General features: G+C 35.2%; 1 protein-coding gene across 2 annotated transcripts in view; it reads left to right on the plus strand.

The window, feature by feature from the left end:
- Positions 1–19,900: 19,900 nt before the first annotated feature.
- The window catches only part of LOC107018160 (dehydrogenase/reductase SDR family member 7-like), a 42,169-nt gene continuing 41,221 nt past the window's right edge, over positions 19,901–20,848 (plus strand). For both annotated transcript variants that reach the window (XM_015218564.2, XM_015218563.2), the window contains exons 1-4: positions 19,901–20,061; positions 20,141–20,196; positions 20,295–20,328; positions 20,748–20,846. In XM_015218564.2, the coding sequence (XP_015074050.1) occupies positions 19,992–20,061; positions 20,141–20,196; positions 20,295–20,328; positions 20,748–20,846 (259 nt within the window). In that variant the 5' untranslated portion in view covers positions 19,901–19,991. The remainder of the gene's footprint in view (positions 20,062–20,140; positions 20,197–20,294; positions 20,329–20,747; positions 20,847–20,848) is intronic.

The following is a 20,848-nucleotide window of genomic DNA, read 5'->3' on the forward strand; positions in this document are numbered from 1 at the left end:
TTTGTTTTTGATTATGTGAGGATAATATCTATCTACATAATAAGTAATGTGAAAGTATATGTCTTCTTCTATTTATGTTATTTAGGTGATCAAGTTAGACTATGACTATGTCTTTATGTGAATAATCTTAGGACTGATGCATAGTTATTACTACTTGATTATATGAGTCTATTATGTTCATATTGATGATGATATGGTAGTGCATAGGATGACTTAAAGATGATATTGGTTATTTTATGTGCCTCTAGAATGACATGTGATATATGTTAAAGTGAAGTATGTTGTGTCTTGTCTTGGTTGACTTGTGTTCCCTACTTGATGCATGTATGAATGTGAATATGAGATGTATTGACTTAGGATGCTAAAGCCTCTTAGTCTTGTACGTGTAAATGATATGAGACCTTAAATGAAGTTAAGAGAGTCCTTTTGTGAAACCTTGAACCTAGTGGTAAGGTTATGAATGTTGAAGTCAAAAGTCGTAATGGTATCCTTCATGTAAAGAAATGATAGCTTAAGGTTGGTTGGCTGGAACGACATCATATAAATCCTTAGGAAAGTCATTATGAGTTTTTTGTCGCCATTTTAAGGTAGCCACGGTGGACCTCTTTGGTAGGGTAAATGTGATTGGGTTATGACCTTGATAAGGAACACTTTTATATGACGTTAAATGTAAATTACTCTATTAGAACAAAGGCTAGCACCGAGTGAGTATGGTAAGGGAAGTAGCTCTAGTTAAAGGATGAGACAATAGTACAAAGCATGCCCTTCATATTCCTTAACCATGTGCCTACATGGGATGTGTCTAAGTTCTACCATTCGCAAGTAGAACACCCACATCGGAGTATGTTAGAACTCCGTATTCCATGTCTAGCTATCATGGTCAATGTCGGTTATTGCCTATTCTCATCATATGGGATACCTACTAGCATTAGAGAAGTTCTATGAGGTTTAAGTGGTGGTATGAGACGTTATCTAGACATTGCACAATAGGCTTTGAAGGTGTTAGTTAGAGTCCCTAAGTCTTGTCCAAGACCATTACTTGAATGTCCTTATGTTATGAATGAATCTTAAATGAACTAATGAAAGAAATGTGTTAAGTTAACAAAGTATATTAAATGAATAAGTACTTATCTAGAGAAGTTAAGGGTTGTATATTTAAGGTGTGAAGGGGGCATAGGAATGGTCACTTCAAATCTTACCTAGAGAAGTCTTAAGAATGACTCTAGTTAGGGAAGAAGTTGATTATGTGGACATGATATAAGCCGTAGGTAGTCTTAAGGATTATTTAGATAGTCTTGAAGAGGTCAATCATTGACGTTATCATCTTGATTTACTTAAGTAAGTCTTTTGATAGCCTTTGGAAGGAGAATGTCATATTATCTATGTTTGATGCATTGTAACTGCGTGTATCTCATTATATGTGGTCTTACAAATCATTAAGGTGTGCCTAGAGAGGTTGTATGGATTGTCTCTCTCTTTCTTACTTAAGTGAGTCTTATGATAACTTTTAGTGAGGGAACTACATGCTAGAAAGTGCCGAAAAAGAGGTTAAGAAACTTCACTATAACAGTGAAGAAGCTTACGGTACAGTGAAGTGATTCACTGTAATGTTTCCTTAAAAAGCATTAAATTGATTAAATGACTTTTTATGTGTTTCTAAGGTGTTAAATGTTATTCTTATGATATGATATTTAAGTGAAAAAGATGCTTATGATTATGATATGATATTTAAGTGAAATGTTATTCTTATGATTATGATATGATATTTAAGTGAAAAAGATGCTTATTTCTAACAAATGTCTGTTTTCATAATTTTATGCATAATGTCATACTTAATACAAGTCTTTGTACTTATTCCATACATTTTGTTATCGCTAAAGGTGTAGGTGAAAGGGGAGAAGGATCGTCTAGCAGAGCTTGGATTCTAGAGTCATTCAAGAAAAGTTGTAGAATGTCCTCAATTGACTAGAGGGAATATATAGATGTCTTTTATGCTTTTTATTTCAAAGTATTGTAATAGACTAAGTATTTCTCTATTTTGAAGTATGGGTCGTGTCCCAAAGTGTTCTTGTCTCTAAAGTTTGATGAGATTAAGACTTAGTATTTCCTATGATTTCTAATGAAATATGTTATTAAATATATTCTAATGTTTTGTGAAAAATTTTAATTCCACACTACTTTTCATTATGTATATGCGATAAACGATATGAAAAAGGGCTTGTACAAGACCTCCGAGAGGTTAAGTACACCGGTTGCACTCTAAGAGTGTCATATCTTCTAAGGTGTGGTCTCGCGATTTGACAAGCTTGGTATCAGATCATGGGTTATGAAAGTAGTCTTAGGACTCAAAAAGTCTCATTAAGTCACATCTAGTAGATTCTTGACCATTGGTGTGAGTTGCGACACATCTATGGGCGAGAGGCTACAAGACGATAGAGTTTCTCTTCTTTTATACTCCTATGTCGTGCCGTAGAGGAAAAGATCATGAGTAATCTTTTCTTATGGTTTTCATTGTGTTTCTAGGAAGATGAATACGATGATGACACCGGCTAGGAGGGTTAAGGAGAATGATTTGCATGAGGACATCCCTCCTCAAGTTGAGCAAGTTCCTAAGCCTCCCCAAGGTGATCAAGTCCCTATTGTAGAAGTAGTTACTGATGTTCTAGTGGTTCCTCTGGAGTTGAGTAATAGAGATATTAGAGAGGCTTTTCTTACTTTAGCCCGAGCAGTGACTACTCATGAGAATTTGAGCATGGTGATTGTTGTGGAGAGCACTATGATGTCTAGATTGAGAGACTTATTGAGGATGAATCCTCCTATCTTTATTGTCTCTAAGGTGGGAGAGGATCCCCAAGAGTTTTCTAGATGGTGTGTACAAGGTGTGAAGTGCTATGGGGGTTACATCTTCGGAAAAGGTAGAGTTAGCTTCTTGTCAATTGAAGGATGTTTCTCAAGTGTGGTACACTCAATGGAAGGATAAGAGGCCGGTGAAGTCGGGTCCTATTGAGTGGAAAGAATTTAAGGAAGCTTTTCTTGGAAAGTACCTTCCCCGTGAGAGGAGGGAAGTTAAGGTAGATGAGTTTATCAATCTCAAGCAAGGAAATATGATTTTTAAGGAATACTCTTTGAACTTCTCTATGTTATATAGATATACCCCATCCCTTGTGTCTAATCCGAGGGATGAGATGAGTAGATTCATGATGGGTTTCACCGATCTAGTGAGGGAGGAATGTCATACGACCATGCTACATGATGACATGACCTTAGCTAGACTCATGGTGTATGCACATTCAATAGAGGAGTCTAAACTTGAGAGGATTGTTAGGAACTTGAAAAGAAGTGGTTCAATAAGATGGCTCAAGTTCAAGAATAACCTAGGAGTGCTAAGGTGAAAATGGAGAAAGGAGGTGATTCTCAAAATGGAAAACCTACTTGTGGAAAGGGACACTATGGGAAATGGGTTAGGGGTACCGGGAGTTGCTTTTGTTGTGGTAAAGAAGGACACAAGTTGAGAGATTTTCCTTCCATTGCGGCTAGAGGATGAGAGGGTAAACAAGTTTCTCCTAATGTTCCAAAAGATGATGCTCCAAATAAGAGGCGTTTCTATGCACTCCGGACTAAAGGATAAAAACCGGATAAGGATGAGGAATGATGGTAAGTTCTTGTGTTTCTATAGTGTTATGTGTTTCTTCTAAGTGGGAGAGTATGGTGATTCTTAATTGGCTGTTTCATCTTTTATGTTCAACTCAAGTTTGAGAGTAGAAAGTCATAGAAGTATGTTTCATGTTGCACTATGTTTAGGGGTTTTGTTGAAATTGAATTTCATTAATTTATTGGATTGTGCATTTTATGAAGTTATGTTAATGTCGTAAGATGTGTTTATATTATTCTATATTGCATGTCAGCATGTTTCTTTCATGAATGCCTAAAAGTTTCATTTTCGGAAAAAATTGTCTAGTTCACTATAAAGACTGCGTGCTCAGTGAAGAATTTAGCAAAACTTACTAATTCATTCTTTTGTCTAAAACTGTCGTAATGTAGTTATAAATGATGTATATGAGAATAATATTGAATATAAAATGAGTTTTTCTATGTGGAATCAAGGATGTGAGTTTTATAACATACTGTGTTATAGATTTGTTACTAGTCTCTTGTTGTGTTGTGATTCTCCAAATTATGTAAAATTGACGATCTCTTTGATGTTTGTATTGTATAATGTGTTGTATGATATGGTCGTGATTTGTTAATTGAATCCCTATTTTGGAAGTGTTCTGAGAGTGGAAAGTGTTATTCGAGAACAAATGTTGTCGAAGTGAGGGATATTGTAATACCTCGAAAATGACTTAGGTGAAGATAGAGCCTAACATAGTATTCATGATGGTATAAGGTCCTAAAGTGGTCTAAAATATGGTATTGAGGCAGTGTCTAGAGTTTTAGGTGCATTGGAAGTCAAACGTCAAGGGACGACCAAGACGTTCGACGACTAACTTACCTATGTGCCTCATATGTTGCTTAGTTTGTTTATGTGTGATTAATGAGGTAAATGATGTCATTATATGTGTTCTAATGGTTTTTATAGGAAGTGTGTGATGTTTCGTGAAGTTTGGAGGTCAAACGGCCATGACGTTCGAATGTTTTGCCTTGAAACGACCTTGTGTGTCTTCACATGTTTCGTTGAGTTTTACGTGTTTGTTTTGGATGAAATTAATTTGAGAGGACCTAAACTTGTATACGAGAATGTTTGGGTTGGAATTTTCCGGGAAAACATCCCCAAGGACCATCCAAGGGTCCTTGAGGAAAAACCCTTCATGAGTGTCCAAGCTATCCAAGACAGCCCAACCTACGGAGGCAATTGACGATCAGTGGGTCAGTCAACGCCCCATAGGTGAGGGGATTTGGTTGGTACTAAGGCGTGGAAGGAGATGACAAAGAACAGCCTCAGTCCTAGACTATGGACCAACAGGAGGGTCCGTTGATCAAGGGATGGGCCTTCGATGATCCATCCGTCGGTGGGTCTGTCTCTGTGTGCAGTCACTGTAAGTTTAAGGGGTGAAGTTGTAAATTCACCCTACTTCACAATAAGAGAAAGGTCAGTTACTTAAGGGTCTTTTTGGTATTTTAAATATGTTTATAAGCCTAAAACACTTAGAAAATTTCATTCTTCAAAATCAAAACCCAAAATCCCTTAAAAATTCTCTAGAACCCCATTAGAGCCAAAACATAAGGAAAGTCATGGATTGGAGGTTTGAGTGGAGATTCTTCATCAAATTGGAGGATTATCTTTATTGAGGTATGGTTTTTGATCGTTGATATTATTCATCACAGAGCTCAACTTTTTCTAATGTTTTCAAAGATGAATTGTCCAATTTCATGATATATCCATGGGTTCTTGCATTAAAGGTTTTTAAAGCATTGAATATTGATTGAATTTTTATAAATTTAGTGATTTTAAATCAATTAAACTATGAACCCATGAAATTGATGAACCCTAGTTTTGACTACTTTATCGGTTAAGTGATTTGGACTTAATGCTTATAAATTCTAGGGTATAATGCACAAGTACCCCCTCAACCTATGATCGAAATCTCAGAGACACACTTATACTATACTAAGGTCCTATTACCCCCCTGAAATTATTTTTTAAATAATTTTCTGCCCCTTTTCGGCTTACGTGGCACTATCTTGTGGGTCCAATGATGGTTGACTTTTTTTTCAAACTAGTGTCACGTAGGCTGAAAAGGGGTAGAAAACTACTTATAAAATAAGTTCAGGGGGTTAATAGGACCTTAGTATAGTATAAGTGTGTCTCTGGGATTTTAGGCATAGGTTGAGGAGGTACTTGGACATTATCCTCAAATTCTAGTGTAGTTTTCTATGGACTATTGATTGATGTAATAATTGTATTAAATTTATATGTAAATTGTCTTATATTGATGAATCTCTATTGAAATGACCATGTTTTATTGAGTGTCATAGTTTTTATATTGAATTGATGTTCATGGCCATGGATAAAAGCCTTATGGTATGTAATTGGATGATTTAGCATTGGATTGAAGTGTTGAGGATGGAGTGGTGGTACGCTTCCCTAATTAATTTTATTTTATGTTAATTAGACTTCAATTATGTTGTGATTGGTATGGTCCACTTATGGTGGCTGTGTTATGTGCTTTACTTGCAATTGGTGACGACCTTGTCGGCGTTACTTTATATCTTATAATGATCATGGCCTTGGCGACACTACTTTAACTAATATGATTATTTTTGTATTTTCATTATGTGAAGTTGGATAATATCTTCTACATGATAAGTGATGTGAAAGAATATGTTTTATCTATTGATGTTATTTAGGTGATCATGTTAGACTATGACTACGTCTTTATGTGTATAGTCTTAGGATTGATGCATGATTATTCGTACTTGACTATATGAGTCTATGATGGTCATATTGATGATGAGATGGTAGTGTATAGGATGACTTAGAGATGATAATGGTTATTTCTATATGCTTCTAGACTAACATGTGATATGTGTTAAAGTGAAGTATGTTGTATCTTGTCTTTGTTGATTTGTGTCCCCTACTTGATGCATGTATGAATGTGAATATGAGATGTCATGACTTAGTATGCTAAATCCTCTTAGTCTTGATTGTATGAATTACATGAGACCTTAAATGAAGTTAAGAGAGTCCTTTATGTGAAACCTTGAACCTAGTGGTAAGGTTATGAATGTGAAGTTAAAAGTCGTAATGGTATCCTTCATCTAAAGGAATGATAGACTTAAGGTAGGTTTGCTGGAATGACATCATATCAATCCTTAGGAAACTCATTATGAGCTTCTTGTCTCCATTGTAAGGTAGCCCTAGTAGACCTCTTTTGTAGGGTAAATGTGATTGGGTTATGAACATGGTATGGAACCCCTTTATATGAACCTTTAATGTAAATTACTCTACGATAACAAAGGCTAGCACTGAGTGACTATGGTAAGGGAATTAGCTCTAGTTAAAGGATGAGACAAGAGTACAAAGCACAGCCTTTATATTCCATAACCATGTTCCTAGATGGGATGTATCTATGTTATACCATTGGCAAGTAGAACACCCTATTCGGAGTAGGTTAGAACTCCGGATTCCATGTATAGCTATCATGGTGTATGTCGGTTATTGCCTATTCTCATCATATGTGATACCTACTAGCATTAGAGAAATTCTATGAGGTTTAGGTTGTGATATGGTACGTTATCTAGACATTGCACAACTGTCTTTGTATGTGTTAGTTAGAGTCTCTAGGTCTTGACAAAACCATTTTTCAATGTCCTTATGTGATGAATGAGTCTTAAATGAACTAATGAACGAAATGACTTAAGTGATGAAAGTATGTTAAATGAATAATTATTTATCTAGAGTATTTAAGGGTTGTCTAGTTAAGGTGTGAAGGGGGCATAGGAATGGTCACTTCGAATCGTACCTAGATAGGTCTTAAGAATGACTCTAGTTAGGGAAGATGTTGATTATGTGGACATGATCTAAGCCTTAGGTAGTCTTAAGGATTATTTAGGTAGTCTTAAAGAGGTCAGTCATCGACGTTATTTTCTTTATTTACTTAAGTAAGTCTTTTGATAGCCTTTGGAAGGAGAATGTCATATTATCTGTGTTTGATGCATTTGTAAGTGTGTGTATCTCATTATATGTGGTGGTAAGGATCACTTAGGTGTGCCTAGAGAGGTTGTATGAGCAGTTTCTCTCTGTCGTACTTAAGTGATTCTTAGGATAGCTTTTAGTGAGGGAACTACATCTTAAAAAGTGCCTAAGAAGAGGTTAAGAAACTTCACTGGAAATTGATCAAATGACTTCTTATGTATTTCTAAGGTGTTAAATGTTATTCTTATTCTTATGATATGATATTTAAATGAAAAAGATGCATATTTCTAATTAATGTTCGTTTTCATGATTTTATGCATAATGCCATACTTAGTACAAGTATTTGTACTAATTCCATACATTTTGTTATCTCTAAAGGTGTAGGTGAAAGGTGAGAAGGATCATGAAGGAGAGCATTGATTCTAAAGACATTCAAGAAATGTTGAACTATGTCCTCAATTGACTCGAGGGCATTTATAAATGTCTTTTATGTATTTTATTTCAAAGTATTGTAATAGACTAAGTATTTCAATATTTTGTAGTATGCGTCGTGTCTTAAAGTGTTCTCGTGTCTACACTATGATTAGATTGAGACTTAGTATTTCCTATGATTTCTAATGAAAGATGTTATTAAAGATATTCTAACGTTTTGTGAAAAGTTTTAATTCCACACTACTTTTCATTACATATATGCGATGAATGATAAGAAAAAGGGCATGTACAAGACCTCCGAGAGGTCATGTACACCGATTGCACTTCGAGAGTGCTATATCTTGTAGGGTGTTGTCTCGGGATGTGACAGTTAAGTGATTTTTTTTCTTTGTATTCGTCTTGATGAGGGAAAATATATTTCAACACCAATAGTCCTACCTCAACTGTTTGAACTCTTACTTTCTTTTTGAAAGTGTGAGTCATTCTCTGTTGATACAACTTGTCATGAAAAACAACACCTATTCTTTTCTCATTAAAAAATGCTAATTACTCATATAGGTCACGAACCAATTAAACATCATTCAATCCATCTTCCAGATAATACTTAAAGATGGTATGTCAACTTTGGTTGGTATCACTGTTGTTTTTCGTATACCAAATATTAAGAAGTTTCCCCAGTTGAGGTCCGGATTGTGGTGCGATAACCTTAAAAACCATAAGGCAAATTTTCATGCAAGGATTTGTAGTTTTCAATCATTTGTCTCAGTATCCTCTTGATATTTTTATTATAAGCTTCCACAACTCCATTAATGTGAAGATGTAATGAAGTTGAATTGCGGTGGGTAATTTTGAATTGTTGGCATATCCCTTTCATCAAGTGGCTTTTTAAATTTGCTCCATTGTCGTTTATGATAGACTGTGGTACCCCAAAACGACATATCAAGTTGTGGCGAACAACATCGGCCACAACTTTCTTTGTCACAGCTTTGTAGGAAGCAATTTTGACCTACTTGTGAAGTGATAAATTGCGACCAAAATGAACTTATGACCATTGGAGGTAGCAGGCTCAAGCGGTTCAATAACATCCATGCCCCAAGCTAAAAATAGACAAGGGGAACTCATCGTATTGAGCTCGTAAGGATGTACTTTGATCAGATCTCCATGTACCTGGCTTTATGACACATTTGGCAAATCGTCCACAATCACTTTCCGTAGTCATCTAGAAGTATCCAACCCTTAACATTTTATTTTCCAATGTAAACCAATTAATGTGCATCCAACACACTCCATGTCACATCTCTAGAAAACACCCTAGAAGTTAGCGCACTCTCGGAGTGCAACCGGCGTACTTGACCTCTCGGAGGTCTTGTACAAGCCCTTCCATGTATTTCATCGCATATAAACTTATGAAAAGTAGTGTGGAATTAAAAGTTTTCACCCGAATATATTAAAACATCTTCCATATAAAATCCATACAAAATACTAAGTCTCATTTCATCAAATCTTAGACTCAATAATACTTGGGACACGGCCCATACAATCCGAATATAGAAATACTTAGTCTAATATAATAGTTCAATAAAATAAACTAATGATATCTATGCCCTCTTGTCAAATGAGAACATACTTAAACTTTCTTGAACAATCTTCTAATTCAAGCTTAGACTCCAAAAGCAACTTCACCTATGAATCACTTTAGAGATAGATAAAAGCATGAAATTAGTACAAGGATATGTACTAGGTATGACTTAATGAATAAAATCATGAAAACGGATATTTATTAGAAGCATGCTATTTTTGATAAAAATATCATATCATAATCATAAGAAACATTTATCACCTTAGAAACACATAGGAAATCACTTAAGCAATTATTCACATTTTAAAGCACAACCTGATAGTGAACTAATTCACTGTACAGTGAACTCCTTCACTGTTATAGTGAAGTTTCTTAATTTCACCTTAGACACTTTCTACCATGAAATCCTCTAACTAAAAGTTGTCCTAAGACTTACTTAAGTAAAACAAATAGAGACCACCCATACACCCTCTCTAGGTACACTTAAATGATCCTTAAGACCACCTATAATGAGATACACACACTTACAATACATCAAACACATGCACATGAGATCCTCCTACAAAAGGTGATTCTAATTCTCACTTGAGTGAATTGTGAAGCCACCACCCATACAATCCCTTTCACACACTAAGAGATCCTTTCGACGACCTACGATAGAATCATTTTCACTTAATACAAAAACATACATAATATAACACTCTCCCTTCCAAAGGTTATCAAAAGACTTACTTAAGTAAATCAAGAAGATAACGTCCATGATTAACCTTTTCAAGATTACCTAAATAAACTTTAAGACTACCTAAGTTGGATAATGTCTACATAATCAACCATCTTCCCTAACTAGAGTCATGCTTAAGACTTGTCTAGGTAAGATACGAAGTGACCATTCCTATGTCCCCTTCACACCTTAACTAGACAACCCTTAACTACTCTAGATAAGTACATATTCATTTAACATGATTCTAACATAATTATTTACATTCATTAGTTCATTTAAGAGACATACATCATATAAAGGACAATAAAGTAATGGTCTTGGAAAAGACCTAGGGACTCTAACTAACATCTTCAAAACCTATTGTGCAATGTCTAGATAGCGTTTCATACCACCACCTAAACTTCATAGAACTTCTCCAATAATAGTAGGTATCCCATATGATGAGAATAGGCAATACCTGACATAGACCATGGTAGCAAAACATTGAATCTGGAGTCGTAACCTACTCCGATGAGGGTGTTCTACTTGCCAATGGTAGAATTTAGACACATCTCATGTAGGCACATGGTTTGGGAATATGAAGGGCTTATTTTGTACTCTAGTCTCTGAATATTCAGTAGAGCTACTTCCTTTACCATACTCACTCGGTGATAGCCTTTGTTATCATAGAGTAATTGACATTAAAGGATCATACAAAGGGGTTCCGTATCAAGTTCATAACCCAATCACATTCACCCTACCAAAGAGGTCCTCTAGGGGAACCTTACAATGGTGAAAAGATAGCTCTTGATGAATTTACTAAGGAAGATATGATACCATTCTATCCAATCAACCTTAAGTCCATCATTCATTACATGAAGGATACCATTACGACTTTCGACTTCAATGTTCATAACATAACCTTACCACTAGGTTCAAGGTTTCACACAAAGACTCTCTTACCACCATTCAAGGTGATATGTCATTCATACATTCAAGAATAATATATTTTATCATTATAATTCAAGACATCTTATATTCACATTCATACATGTATCATGTAAGGGACACAACTCTACCAACAAGACACAACATACTTCACTTTAGCACATATTGCATATCATTCTAGACGCACATACGCATAACCAATATCATCTTTAGGTCAATATATACACTTCCTATAACATCACCCATATGAACATTATAGACTCATATAGTCAAGTAGGAATAACCATGCATCAAATCTAAGACTACTCACATAAGGACATAGTCATAGTCTAACATGATCACCTAACATCAATACAAAAACAAATACTTTCACCTTAATCACAAGTAGATGAATATAATCATACCTCACATAAATGAACTACATAAATAATCATAATACTTCAAGTAGTGCTGACAAGGACATGATCATCATAATACATAAAGTAACACCGACAAGGCCACATAAATTGCAAGTAAAGTACATAGCACATCAACCATAAGTGGACCATACCAATCACAACATAATTAAAGTCTAATTAACATAAAATAAAGAGAATTAGGGCAGTGTACCACCAATCCATTCTCACAACTTCAATCCATAACTTAATCATCCAATTCAATACCATAAGGCCCTTCCTCATAACCATGAACATCAATTAAATACCTAAACTATAATACTCAATGAAACTATGTCAATTCAATATAGATATATCAATCTAAGACCATTTACACATCAATTGAATACAACTCTTACATCATTCAGTAGCCCATAGAAAACTACACTAGAGTTCATATGCATTAAGAAAATATCACTTAACCAATAAAGTAGTCAAAAACTAGGGTTCATTAATTACATGAGTTCATAATTTAATTGAGTTAAAATCATAAAATTAACAACAATTCGATAATATTAAATTCTTTAAAAACTTTAATTCAAGAACCCATGGATAGATTTCAATTTAGAAAACCCATCTTTTAAGAAGACTTTGAAAATCACTTTGAAGATTGGGTCCTTGATGAATAGAGTTTCAAGGATCAAAAACCGTACCTCATTGATGCTAATCAACGAAATTTGAGAGAAATTGGTGGAGAAATCAACCTTCAAGCTTCAATCTCTCTTCAAGCTTCAATGGAGTTCTAGAGATCTCTTTTGAGGTTATGGGTTTTGCTTTTTGCAGTATGAATTCTCCTATGTGTTTAAGGCTTATAAATATTTTTAAAATACCCAAAGTAATCCTAAGTAACCCACAAATGTGTTATTTGGATTTGAGGTGAAATTACCACTTCCCCCCAGCTTTACAGCGAAGCTGCGCAGGAGACAACCTCACAGACGGTTGCCAAACGATGGACTGTTTGTCCACAAACGGATTGTCCTGGCACCTCGTCGTTTTATTCAGAGACTTACCTATTGGATATTGGAATACATAGGCTAAGTCTTGACCCAAGACACCCATATATGGGGCGTCGATTGGTGCATGAGCCATTGTTTGCATCAGTTGATTGGGGCCTGGTCTAGACAGCCTTGGCTCAAATGAAGGGTCCTTCCTCAATGACCCTTGGATGGTACTTGGGGACTTTTTCCTAGACTTTTCCAACATTTATAAACACTATAATATATCATATAAGGACCTCATAAGCTCATGAAACACACATAATTCCACATAACCACACATGAGACATATAGGTAACTTCATCGTCGAACGTCTTAGTCATCCCTTGACGTTCCACTTCCAAATCAGCTAAAACTCTATATACTGCCTATATACCACATTTTAATACATTTTAGGACCTTCTACCCTCATGAAAAACATTTTAGGCTCTAGCTTCACCTAAGTCATTTTCGAGGTATTACACTCCAGTATGAACTTTTTCAAGCAATCTTGTTGTTTCTATAGCATCCACGCATCTCGTAATTCCCAATCGGAAGTCCGATTATAAAGAACCTCTCAATTAAAAAATAATTTGTCCTCCACTTTTTGGATTGTTTTTTTCTGAATACTTATTGATTTTTCTAGAAATCTACCAACTTCTAAGTGCTTCTTCACATTGATATACCATGGATTCCCATCCTATTCCGCTTCCACATGTGAACTATGTGCTGGTTTTTCATTTAAACCTATCTCAAGTGGATCGATATAACTCTTTTAAAGGTGTTGAATCATAGAGGATATTGTTGTGAGGGCATAGACAATCTTGTCTTGTATCCTTGATGTGTAATTGAACTTTTTCTTCCTAAATCTTTTGCATAACCTCCTTAGGATATTTCGTCGTCCATTGTACTTGAACTTGATAATCAATAAGTCTGAATCACAAATTACCACTAATTCATGATTATTCATGTCATGATCCATTCTAATGCCAAGAATACATGCTTCGTACTCAGCCATGTAATTAGTGCATCAAAATCTATGCTTTGTTGTTGCTTGATAACTTTTCCCCGATTCAGATATCAACACTGCTCTAATTCCTGATCCTATAGAGTTGACTGCTCCTTCAAGGAACATTCTCCATCTAGGATATAATTCTGATATGTTTTCCCCTGCAAAAAAAAAAATTCTTCATCATGTAAATATATTGTAAGCGGTTCATATCCTTCATCTACTAGGTTTTAAGCAAGGTGATTGACCAAGGCTTGATCCTTAATTACTTTCTGATTCATACACAATATCGAACTCACTCAACACATTTTCCACTTTGCTAACTTTCATGTGGGCATTGCTTTATGAAATATGTACTTGAGCAGGTCCATTTGTGAAATGAGATGTGTTATATAAGCCGACAGACATTGTCTAAGTAATTGAGAAACCTAAGTCAAAGCCCAATAAGTTCTCTCTAAGAGTGTGTAAATAGCCTCATAGTATGTGAACCTCTTGCTCAAATGGTATATGACTCTCTCCTTTTTTCCACTCTCATCATGTTGTCCCAGCACACACCAGAATGCGTTGTCACACACAGATAAATACAATTGCAATATGGACATCTAGAACGTGGTGGCACCAATACTGGTATATTTTCAAGGTAACTCTTGATGGTGTCAAAAGACTTTTGACATTGTTTGGTCCATTTGGTTGGTGTATCATTTCGTAGCAACTTGAATATGGGCTCACATATCACCGTTGATTGATCTATGAATTGACTGATGGAATTAATTTTTTCTAGAAAACTCATTACTTCCTTCTTTGTGTTTGGAGGAGGTAAGTCGAATTTTCTTGATTTTGCGAGGATGAAGACCGATACCTCTTTTTCTAACTATGAAATCGAGTACTTTTCTGGAGGTACTATAAAAGCACATTTAGCTTGGTTCAGCTTCAAATCATACCTACGTAACCTATCAAAACCTTTTCCAAGTGTGTTAGATGATCCAAACTCTCGCACGATTTTATGATGACATTGTCCACATACACTTCAATTTCTTTGTGGATCATATCATGGAAAATGGTGGTCATAATTGTCACATAAGTTGCTCCAGAATTCTTGAGGACGAACTACATCCCTCGATAACGGTAGACTCCCCAAGGTGTGATGAATGTTGCTTTTATGAATCTTCTTCATCCATTAGAATTTTGTGGTATCCCACAAAGCAATCCACAAAGGATTGTAACTCATGCTTAGCACAATTTTCGATGAGTATGTTGATATTTCTCAAGGGAAATTATCTTTGGGTATTGCTTTGTTGAGATCCCGATAATCAACAGATATCCTGATTTTTTTCATCTTTCTTCGCCACTGGAACAAATTTAGCCAGCCAAGTGGCATACTTGGTTACTTAGATAACCATTGATTCAATCTGGTTCATGACCTCTTCTTTTATCATTAACCTTGATCCGTCTTGAACTTTCTGAGTTTCTGCTTTATCGGACAATAATCTGAATTGATAGGCCGCTTTTGGGAAAATTATCAGTGCTAAACCCTGACATATCATAAGACCAAGCAAACATATTGATTTATTGTTTGGGCTAATTGACCATTTCTTCTGTTTGTGTTGCTCTCAAATGGATAGTTACTGGGGTTTCTCTAACCGACTCTTCATCTCCCAAGTTTACTATCTCTATCTCATTTAGGATGGGATTTATATCATTTTCAAATTGCCTCAAATCCTTGGTGAGGTTTTCAGGCATCATTGTTTCCTCGTCATATTCTTCACATTTAGCTTTATTAACATTACTCGGTTCACCGTGTTCGTGACATGTCATGACATTGACAGGTTTATATTCATTTTTCTTGAAAAGAACAATAAATCAACCATGTTAGACAGAAAGAGTTTAAATGTATATATTAAAGCTTGATTCGAAAAGACAAGATAATTAATTAAAATAAACAAGGCTTTTATTAGAATTTTCGAAAGGCGTACAAACTTTGGTCATGAGTCATGAGTCATTTCCTTTTAAAACATTATGATTAAAATTAAAGTTACATAAATGGTGATTTCGACCCTCATTTGAAAAACACAGATTTTTTTCTAAAAAAAAATTGAAATCTTGCCTTTGTCTGCCAAGCCATTCGATTGATCAAAAGTGGAGTGTCCATCTAATTTTTTAGCTTATCTCCAGATCCGGTATCTCAGATGGTGGGTGTTGTGGTAAATTTTGCCGAGATCACAACATATTCTTCTTTAGCAAATGATCTTTTCATCCGTTCTACTAGACCATTAATCTGCGGCTCTAAAGCTTTAGCAATAAATGAATGATACAATTCTTGAATAGGCTTCGGTATATAATAGTAATGCTTCTTCCTTGTTTCGGCTTCAAAGAATTCTTCCTCTATATGGGTATAACAATGGCGAAGTGGAAATTTTGAAGTGGGATAGGAAGAGGTTCGTATATGCCATCCAAATTCTTGCCTAAGCAAAGCCCTGGCTCAAAACCATTTCTTAGCATAGTCGTGGCTAGCATTTTATACACCAGTGTCATTGATACTTGTGGCGTCGTATCTTCAAAAGAATCATTCATTATCTCCACCTTGTGATAGTCAGTACCTTGAGAGAAATCTTTAGTAACGAGAACTGAAAAACCAAGGTAATTACGTTCACTACCTTCACCATGGATGAAGATTTCATAATCCTCCATGATGAACTTTAGAAGTTGATGCAGTTTGGATGGGACTGCTCCAACATCATGGATCCATGGTCTTCCTAGAAATAAGTTGTAGATTGTAGATATACCCATCACTCAAAACTCAGTGACAAATTATGTGGGGCCCATTTGGATACATAAGTCTACATCCCATATGGTTTTCTGTGCGTACCATCAAACGCTCTTATTCATTCGGTTTTGACGAATTTTTCATACATCATAATTTATTTGAGTAATGGTTGATAATGAGAAGATATTGATTCTCAATCCATTATCAATCAATACTCGAGATACAAAATTATCTCTACATTTGACGGGGATAAATGAAGCACGGTTGTGCATTAGTCCTTCAAGTGGCAACTCCTCATCCTGAAAAGAGATTTGATGACTCACAATGACATGACTTACCATAGTGTCAAGATTCCAATCACTTTTTCCCGTAGGTATATACACTTTGTTAAGTACCTTCAATAGTTCTTTGCGGTGATACTCAAAACTCATTAGTAGAGCCCAAACAACAATATTTGCTGGAGTCTTCTCCAAATGCTTGACAATGGAATACTCCTTAGGCTGCATTCTTCGCCAGCACTATTTGGCCTTATCTTCTGTGACTGATTTTTTTTTGTTCTCCTTTCTTCGTGTTTCGTGAGCTAACTCTTCATGGACATAGCATCTTCAAGAATGTGTCATCCCATGCGTCGTAGTTGCCTCGACAACAAACTTTTCTTTGGGTTGTTCATTGTTTCTTTCTTTTGCCTAAGCGAATTCCGGATGAGGTCGAGTTATTACAACAAACTCTTGACGGGCCTTTATGGTAAATGAGGCCACTGTTGGTATAAGAGAGTTGTATTTTCTTCACTGACAGTCCCATTAGCTAGCTAATCTTTGTCTCTTTCAATCATGTAAATGGTTGCTCCCCCGTGATTTTGAAATGGGTTAAGGTTTACATTAGGGTCAGGGCCTTGGGAGAGTGATGACTCTGTTATCGATCAAGTGTTGAATCTTATGTTTTAGATTGATACACCCTTCTCTATCACGTCATTCCCCTTGATAATGGTTGGCACATCGTTGATCCACCCGAAAGAACTTTTTTGTGGGATTGATTGTCCTTGGTTCTACCCGTTTGATACAATTAAGTAAATGGTATAATGACTAGGAGTGGAACTGATATGATCTTGTTTTTATGAAGTACTCACTGAGACAATTATACCACATGCACCCTAATTATATTAAGCCCTATAATAATTTTTGGAATATAATTGAACACATTTCTCGAGATTTTGAACTATATACTTCAGGCATTTTAAGTCCTTCTGGAATTTTCATATAAAATTTATTATCAAGTGAACCGTAAAGATAAGATGTAACTACATCCATCAGATGTATTTCATGTTTTTGATGTACAACTAAACTGATGAGAAATCGAAAAGTTATTGTATCCATAACTAGTGAATATGTTTCTTCCTAGTCGATATCGGGTCGTTGAGAGAATCCTTGTGCAACAAAGCGTGTCTTATATCTTACAATTTCATTTTTTTCTTATTTCTTTTTCGTACAAAGACCAGTTATAGCCAATTGATTTAACATCACTAGGTGTTCGTACTACTAGTCCACAAAACCTTAAGTTAAGCAAGTGAATTCAATTCTGATTGGATGACCTATTGCCACTTTGCCAATCACATCTTCATCGACATTCTTCGACATATAGAGGTTTAAGATCCTCATTGTCTTCCATAATGTTAAGTGCAAAATTATATGTGAAAACGTTATCCACTTTAATTTTCAATCGATCTAAGCTTATTCCGTCACTGGAAGAACTTATTAACAGATCTTCATTCACTTGAGTCTCGGTTTCACGTATTTATTCAAGAATATCAAAATTAATCAGATCTTGAATCTCTTCGTGAGATTCTTTTTTATTGACATTTTTTCATACTTCTTTTTCTAGGATTTTTATCCTTAGAGCTCAATGGTCTACCACGCTTTAGTCGTGTTTGTGATTCAAAAGTCATGACACTTGTAGATGGTCCTTTTGGGACGTCAATACAGATAGACACATTTACTTAAGGAATGTGTGACTTTGTTATCCTTTTCAAATCAGTAAATGCATATGATATTTGATTTTCTACGTTGTGCAAATGGATGATCTTTTGGACCTCCTGTTCACACATAGAGGAACGTGGATCGAAATGATATAATGATGAAACTTTCCATGCAATTTCATTTTTAAGTTCCTTTTTCTCTCATCCTAATTGTGAAAAATTTATTTCATCAAATCGACAATTTGCAAATCATGCAGTGAATAAATCTCCCGTTAATGACTCAAGGTAGCAAATTTGGAGGGTAATCAAACCTAACATATACGCCTAGTATTCTTTGGGGGCCATTTTAATGCGCTGAGGTGGTGTTACTGATACATATACAACACAATTGAAAATTCGTAGATGAGCAACATTTGGTTCATGACCAAATATCAGTTGTGACGGAGAATATTTATTATAATGAGTCGGTATGAGACAAACAAGTGATGATGTATATAAGGTAGCATGACCTCAAATTGTAGTAGGTAATTTAGTTTTCATCAATTGAGGTCTTGCTATCAGTTGTAAGTTCTTAATAAATCACTCACCAAGGCCATTTTGAGTATGAACATGAGCTACAAGATGTTTAACTTTTATCCCCATTGATAAACAATAATCATCAAAGTATTGGGATGAGAATTGTACGACGTTATCAAGGCGAATTGCCTTAATAGGATAACAAACTGTGCTCTTAATATCATTTTTGCCAATAATTTTGCAAATGCTAGGTCGCGAGATGATAAGAGGCACACATGATACCATCTTGAAAATGCATCTATTAGGACCATAAAATATCTGAACAACCCACTAAATGAGTGAATAATTCTACAGATATCCCCATGTATACGTTCTAAAAAATGAGGGGATTCAATGGTAACCTTCATAGGTGATGGACCTAGTAATTAGTTTGCCTTTACAACAAGCAGAACAGGAAAATACATTATTTGTAAGAATCTTCAGGTTCTTTAATTGATGTCCATTTGAATTTTTAATGATTTGTCTCATCATTATTGATCCAAGATGACCTTCGAGGTTTTTAAAGTCTTCACTGAACTGACAGAGACTCGTGCTGATAACATGTTATTAAATAGCCAACTTAACAAGCAAATATAATTAAATTAGATTTACAAGAAGAACAAGAGAGAGTACAATCATTCCAAACTTTTTTGGTCTTTTATTATCACTTTCATTTGTGAATGAAAGTAATGACTGTTTATAGCCAATAAGTAATATACTTGTCCATTATAAGGTTATCCACTTGGCCAAGTGATGATACATCTCAAATGGGTGACCCACATAACATTCATTAATTTTTCCAACATAAAGAAATATATTATTTGAAAATTAATAATTAACAAATTAAAATATCAAAAATAAAAATAAAAATAAAAAATCATATTAAAATTTTTATTAACCCTCCAAATTTTATTTGTTTCACACAAATGGAAAACAAAAAGGGTATATACGGCGAACGCTAGAAATTGTGAGATTGAAACTGAGAAGTATGATGATCTTGTTTTTGGTGTTCCTTGTTATCTTTGTATATTTCTTCATCAAGTTCCTTACTGCTGATGGTAACTATTTGATATGGCTGCATCTTGAATTTGAATTTGATATGAAAAGAACACTGAAGTTTCAATATTTTGTTGTCAGGGGATTTCACGTTATTGTCAAAAGGGAAAGTGAAACGCGCAGAAATTGAAGATAAGGTTACCTATTTTTATGTTTCTGAATTCTGATTATTAAGAAATTCGTAAATAGCAAGTGTTTGGAGTACTATTTTCTTGATCAATTTTAAGCCCTGCAGGTTATCTGGATTACTGGAGCTAGTCGTGGAATAGGTATTTGGTTTTTACAGTTATGGTGTTTTTAAAGAATTTTTGTTAATATGAAACTACTGCTTTCGTAATGCATAACAGTTGAACTTGTTGTCTTTTATACTATGAATCTATGATCATCTGTCTAGTTAACTGTCATAAGTTTGACCTTCAGTGCTTCGGGTTTGGGACTTTCATGCTGGGTCGAAACTCCTTGCAAGCGAAAGCAAGGGGTTTGGCTTCTGGGTTTAGCTGGTCTCATCATGTTTGGTTACATCTTATGTGTGGTTTGCTAGCTATTGCGGAGGAAAAAAATTAAACTGTCAGAAGTTTGTCACCCCCCTAAAGTATTTTTTCTACTGACATAAGGAACTTCTTATTGTTGCATTTACTTGTTATTGTCATTCTCATTCATTGGCATCTTTTGTATATTGGTGAAAAAGGGGAAATTCTTGCCAAACAACTTGCAAGTTTAGGAGCAAAACTCATTATATCTGCTCGAAATGAAGCTGATCTACAGCATGTGAAGCAACAACTAAAAGGT

This window comes from Solanum pennellii, chromosome 4 (assembly GCF_001406875.1).
Source record: "Solanum pennellii chromosome 4, SPENNV200".
Classification (NCBI taxonomy): Eukaryota; Viridiplantae; Streptophyta; class Magnoliopsida; order Solanales; family Solanaceae; genus Solanum; species Solanum pennellii.